This window comes from Corylus avellana, chromosome 3 (assembly GCF_965113065.1).
Source record: "Corylus avellana chromosome 3, dhCorAvel1.hap1.2, whole genome shotgun sequence".
Lineage (NCBI taxonomy): Eukaryota > Viridiplantae > Streptophyta > Magnoliopsida > Fagales > Betulaceae > Corylus > Corylus avellana.
Genome location: NC_142492.1, coordinates 26,142,421 through 26,148,420, shown reverse-complemented (window position 1 = coordinate 26,148,420; position 6,000 = coordinate 26,142,421). Strand labels below are relative to the sequence as shown.

At 38.4% G+C, this 6,000-nt stretch overlaps 1 protein-coding gene across 1 annotated transcript; it reads right to left on the bottom strand.

The window, feature by feature from the left end:
• Positions 1-2,982: 2,982 nt before the first annotated feature.
• Positions 2,983-5,252, bottom strand: LOC132175116 (DNAJ heat shock N-terminal domain-containing protein). The gene has a single exon (XM_059586948.2). It carries the CDS (start codon positions 5,157-5,159, stop codon positions 3,186-3,188), a length of 1,974 nt encoding a protein of 657 aa, XP_059442931.2. The 5' UTR covers positions 5,160-5,252; the 3' UTR covers positions 2,983-3,185.
• Positions 5,253-6,000: the final 748 nt, after the last annotated feature.

Sequence of the window (6,000 nt, the reverse complement as noted above, 5' to 3'; positions counted from 1 at the left end):
AATCTTTTGGCAACGGCTTTGGCAATAATCTTATAAACTCCACTCACTAAACTAATAGGCTGAAAATCCTTAATATCCATAGGCTCAAAATTTCTTCGGGATGAAAGCAATGAAGGTAGCATTGAGACTTTTTTTCAAACTTACTACTAGCATGAAAATCATGGAGCACCCGCATAATGTCTACCTTGATCACATCCCAGCAAGCTGGAAAAAAGCCATAGAAAAACCATTAGGCTCAAGCACCTTATCACTGTTCATACCTTTCACTACTTCAAGAACCTCACTCTCGTGCGATCCAGCATAGGCCGTCTGCTGAACTGTTTTGAAAACAAACTGTCATAATATTGGACAATGTGTTCCCTAATAGCAAATTGATCAGAAGAGACATAGCCATTTATGTGCAATGCTTCAATGGATTTGTTTCTCCTATTTGAGTTGGTCACCCAATGGAAAAACTTCATGCATTTATCACCTTCTATTAGTCAAAGAACCCTTGACTTTTGCCTCCAACTCCTCCATTTAGGTGACTTTTCCAATCCTCAACTTCTCTTCAGTAACTAAAGCTCTCACTTCCTCCAACCCATCAAGAGCACACAACTCCTCCATAAGAGTTTTTTTATGGGACACCATGTTGCCAAAACCTGTTCGTTCCAGGTTTTTAAATCAGCTTTCAAGGCCAGAGGTTCTCAAAAAAGTTCCTGAGGTTCCTCAAGAATTTCCTTGAAATTCCATTTCATAATTTCTTATAATTTATAGAGGAATGCTACACTTCTCCCAAATTATGTGTCACAATCCCATGAGATGTTGACACATTTCCCAAAATAATATATTATATAAGATTGTGACACATCATTTTGGGAGCAAATTTAGGAAAATTTTTGGAAAGTGTAGCATTTCTCTAATTTATAACATCTTCCCTAAGGTATTTATAATTAGCATCATGAACAGACCAAACTAAAGCCAGAAAATTGGGAAAGACAGAGAAACAAACATAAAATAAATTTAAATAAATAACATCAGAAATGAATAATGGTCAACATGCAGTGAGATTAAAAACAAATGTCATATGCAGTAGGCAATAACGACAGGCACAAACCTGCAACGATCTACTATATTATGCAAACTCATTTAAAAAATAAAGAAACTGCTTATCTCATGAAAAACTTAAAATAAATTTTTCTCAAATGGAGCAAAAGAACAAATGGCAGGCAATTGACACGATCAAGTGTCAATTTGTCATTAGTGTCCATTATGCAAGCACAAGTTAAAATAAGCAGGCTGCAGGCCTATGCAACCCCCAAGAGAAACACAAAACAAAAAATCGCTGTCGTACATCTAGTTTTTGCATTCATGTACATGTCGCATATAAATTTCACATTCACTCGAGTGCTTTTCAAGTATTGCAACTAAACATATTGTACACAAAATAATGCAAAACCAACCACTGAGTGTACCTTAATTAGGAAATTATTTTTGATGAATTTTAATTAGGAAATTATACGTGCAATATAAATGATAATAAAAATAATTGTAGCGGTCCACCTTTTGTGAAGGACCATTGACGTAAGCATATAATTGGGAAACTTGCTCACACACCAATTTAAACTTTCTCCTCTCAAAAAATTGCATAACCATATGGAAAAAAATCATGTGACATCCTAATTTTACATTATACATTGAAATCAATTCACAAGGTCACAATCAATTTTTTTTGCCTTTTTGAAGCTTGTACCTAGATAATTGGACACAATAATAAATAGGACATGGATGGGCTGACATTGTTATCCAGTTCATGACCTATTTATTATGAGTCTAATTATCGAGTTACAGGCTTAAAAAAGGAGGAAAAAAGTCATGAATGGTTGTAATTTTGACAAATGCAAATTCAAGCTCACGTTATGTAAATAATAGCACCCTGAGGCAGTTGCACTCTGATACCAATATGATGTATCTTAAAAACTTCAACACTAGATTAAATTTCTTGATCGTTTATTGGATGAGTTTTGATGATTATGGAAATTATGAACGATTAGGGAATGAAAGAATTGAATCTTGAAGGAGTTTGACAGTTGTTTGATATTAAAGAAGTGAAAGAAAGGATAAAAAGAAAATTTAAAGCACAGGCAACTACACCTAGGTTTCCTAAGCAATCACACCGAGAAAGGATAAGGTAATCACACCCTAGAAGCTTTGAGAAGAGTTGCCGACATTTTATCGAGCTTGATCTCTCCGAATTTTGACAGATAATATAAAGGCCTTTATCGGCTATTGCCAATTCTTTCTTACAAAGACTAGGACTCCAGAATAACAAAAAGAAAAAAGTAATTAAGAGAATTTCTAAACCAAAAAGAAATGTACTAAAACAGAATAGAAAAGAGACTTCAAAACTTAAAAGAAGACTCATAGGTTAGGACCCAAATGGAAACTAGACCACAATTCTAGAATTGTTTGGTATTTGATCTTGTTTTTTCTTAAGGTCTTTGTTGTCTGCATCATATCCACTTTTGAAATCGCAAGAAATTAAAGTTTTTGCCCCGTACTGCTATAATGATCATGAGACTAAATTACCATGACATTTCACACATAAAAGCCTATCAGACACATACTACACAATTTTTCGCACTTATGCTTGTTTTCCTCCTCAGTTAATGCAATTGGTAAGTGACCTTTTTCCTCCATCAGAGACCCAGTGCTTGAAGTGATGCCTTTATACCAATTCTCACAATCTTATACAAGTTTAGAAGTGTCAAGAATTATATGAAAAATTTATAGCATTAACAGTAAGCAAATGCAGTGCAGAGTGAAAGTGCAAAGTGCCCATCACCTGACATGCACTCAAATCCACACCACCCTCCACCCATCCCCACACACACACATCAAAACCAATAGACAATGATAGTAATTTGAAAACATTAAAAACTAGTAAAGACAGCAACTTATAGAAAACATTAAAAAGTTATCTGAAGCACATTGACGTTTGTATAGTAGGATAACAAATACAATATAATGTAGTTAGAATTAGATTGGATTAACCAGAAGTGCCGTCATTTGCAACAGACATCACAAAGAGTGACTAAGAATTATAATTGACTCGCACAAGGGTGCTTGATGTACATTAACATGCTGCACAATCCCCTAAATTAAAGAAAATCTATACACGGAGCAATCAGGTTTCCTAACCGGAATTATCTCCGCCAACCAATGCCAAGCAAATCTGGAGGAAGTGAAGCAGGATCAAGTTCCCAGCAGTCTTTCAAAAGTTCTGGAGCCTCATCCCCAGAAAGCTTCCTTGCAGGAATCTGATGTGAAAACAACCCAACATCATCTTTTCCAAGACATCTAATAGCGTGGCACCCAATCTCCCTTCTCTTAAATATCGTCTTGAACCCATCAACCTTCTCAAGATACGCCATGCTTAAACCATGCATCTCACTGTAACTAGTCAAAAACAAAACTATGTCATAGCACCTCTTATCTTTAACAGAGAGATATCTTCCTTCAGCATCCAAAGCTGCATCATTATAAAGAGCCCACACCGAACCCTTCTTTGGATAAATTCTATAAATCTCCCGCGCTGCCCGTTCACAATCCATAATATGAGAAAAGACATTCAGTGAGTTAATGGACGTCTTCCAAGCAACCTTAAATCTCCCACAAGAAATATGAAACCCTGTTTTCTCTAAACATATAAGCTTCTCATCTCCATTACTTTGAAGATCCAACCAACTCATCTTCACCTCAAAAGGATTCACCGAGACAACTTCGTCAATCAAACCATAATGCCTCGGCATCCCATCATCATCATCATAGACAGCCCACACTTGCCCTTTCTTAAAACTCCTCTCAACTCTATCCTTATCAAAATCATAAAAGTCCGAATCCTCCACTGGCATAATCTCCAAATCTCCACTTCTAGATCCCCTGCGCCTCTCTATTTCCAAACCCACACTCTTCCTCCTACGCCTCTCAGTTTCTAAATCCCCTCTCTTTTTCAAAGTCCCCCGTTTCTCAATCTCTAAACCCTCCCTACTCTTCTTCAATTCCCCGCGCCTCTCCCTCTCCTCCTTCTCCTTCTCCTTCTCCATCTTCTTCCTCCTCTCTCTTTCATCCTTCTCCTTTTCCTTCAACTTCACCTTCATCCTCTCTTGCTGGACCTTTCGCTTTGCTTCTGACTGCATTTCCGCCAATGTCATCATTTCCTCCCCGGGTTTCGCCCTCTTTGGCATCGACCTCTCTAACACCTCCCCTACCGTCCTCGTTCTCTTCTTCAAACCCAAACTCCTCAACCTTCCACCACTCCATATACCATCACTATCACCACCACCACCATCCTCTTCCCTCTCCAATTCCCCACTTCTCACCCCACGACCCATTTTCCCCTTCTCATTGACAGTTCCCACTTTCTCACCACTAGTCATTTTCCCCTTCACACTCACAGTTCTCAAACTCTCACCACTACCCAATTTCTGTTTCGAACCTGAATCCCCGAATCTCTCAAAAACACCTACCCTTCTCTTCCTCAACCTCTCACTCCAAAACCTAACTTCAGCCTCTCCCCCACCAGCTTCATCACCCTCATTGGTCTCAACCTCCACAGCCTCAAAGCTTTTTTTACAACTGGGGCACACCAAATTATGCTCCAAATACTTCCTCTCAAATTTGTGCAACAACCGGCACGTGGAACACGCCGTCCAGAACGTGTCCAGGCCCCCCAGACCCACGACATTCTCCTCCTGAATCCTAATCCTAAGCTTCATATCATACTCCTTCCTACGAATCCTATCCGACAAGAACCGAAACGCCTGGCTGACGAGCTTAAAGGCCTCTTCGGAGCCGGCGTAAGGGTTCTTGTCGGGGTGAAGGACTAGTGCGAGTTTCTTGTACTGTTTCTTAATGGTATTGATGTGAGCGAAGGGCTCTACCTGGAGGATCTTGTACCAGTCGGGCGTGGCAGTGCCGGGGGATTTGGTGGCCGCGACGCGGAGGATCTTGAAGGAGGTGACCATTTCGGAGATGCCGTCAAGTTTGGGGGCGAGGCGGTGGGCTCGCTTGGCGTACTTGAGCGCCGACTTGAGGCTCGAGTTGTTGTATTTGGTCTCCGCCATGGCTTTCAGTCGCTGGGCTTCTTCTTCTTTGTCTTGCTCCGGCTCGGAGGCCATTTTGCAAGAGAGAGAGAGAAAGAGCAGACAATGGAGAAAAGGGAAGGGTACGGGGTTTTGGGAGGTTTTTGTTTGTGTGGAGGAGTAATTCAATTCGTCGCCTGAGTCTTCGTATCATTTTCACATTTTGAGCTTCGATATTGATTTTTGAAAAATGATTTTAAGTAAATATTTTTTTCATATTTTTCTTATCTTATTTTACAAATTAACCGAGGTTAATATTATAAATTTAATATTTGATCTATTAAATTTATAAGATGATACGAAAAAATTATTAACGTAAATTATTTCCCTTAATTTTTTAGTTATGATACCGAGCCACATCAAATCATCAACTTCGGATATGAGAAAGAGATAACTCCATGAATAAAATTATTCGGTGTGATCTTCAAACTAAAAAACTAATCTATATACATCAAATATTAAATGGGATTACGCTATATAGGTTTTGAGAGATAAAGAATAATGTATAGAGTCCTTAAGAAGTAGCTCAATCGGCTATGGACTACGTCTAATGAAGCGAAAGTCACTAGTTCGAATCCCCCATTCCCCTTCCCTTGTGTAGACATATTAAAAAATAATAATAATAATAATACTAATGTATAGCATTACTCTGTAGTGGGAATTGGTTGGGTCGAGAAAAAACAATAAAGAAAAATGATATAATCCATTTTAGATCCCCAGAATTGTGTAAATTTGATAATTCTTCTTGTCAAATTGTGTAAATTTGTTGTCCCAAGTTGGTACATCAGGTTTAAAATACGAAAATATTAGAGCTGTTATTCTTTTACAACTTGTTGATGAGTGGTAGCTTCTAATTGAAGATTGTTAAAATTTTGGA

Coding starts and splice junctions, on each gene's coding strand:
- LOC132175116 (XM_059586948.2), bottom strand. CDS start 5,159: ATGGCCTCCGAGCCGGAGCAAGACAAAGAAGAAGAAGCCCAGCGACTG.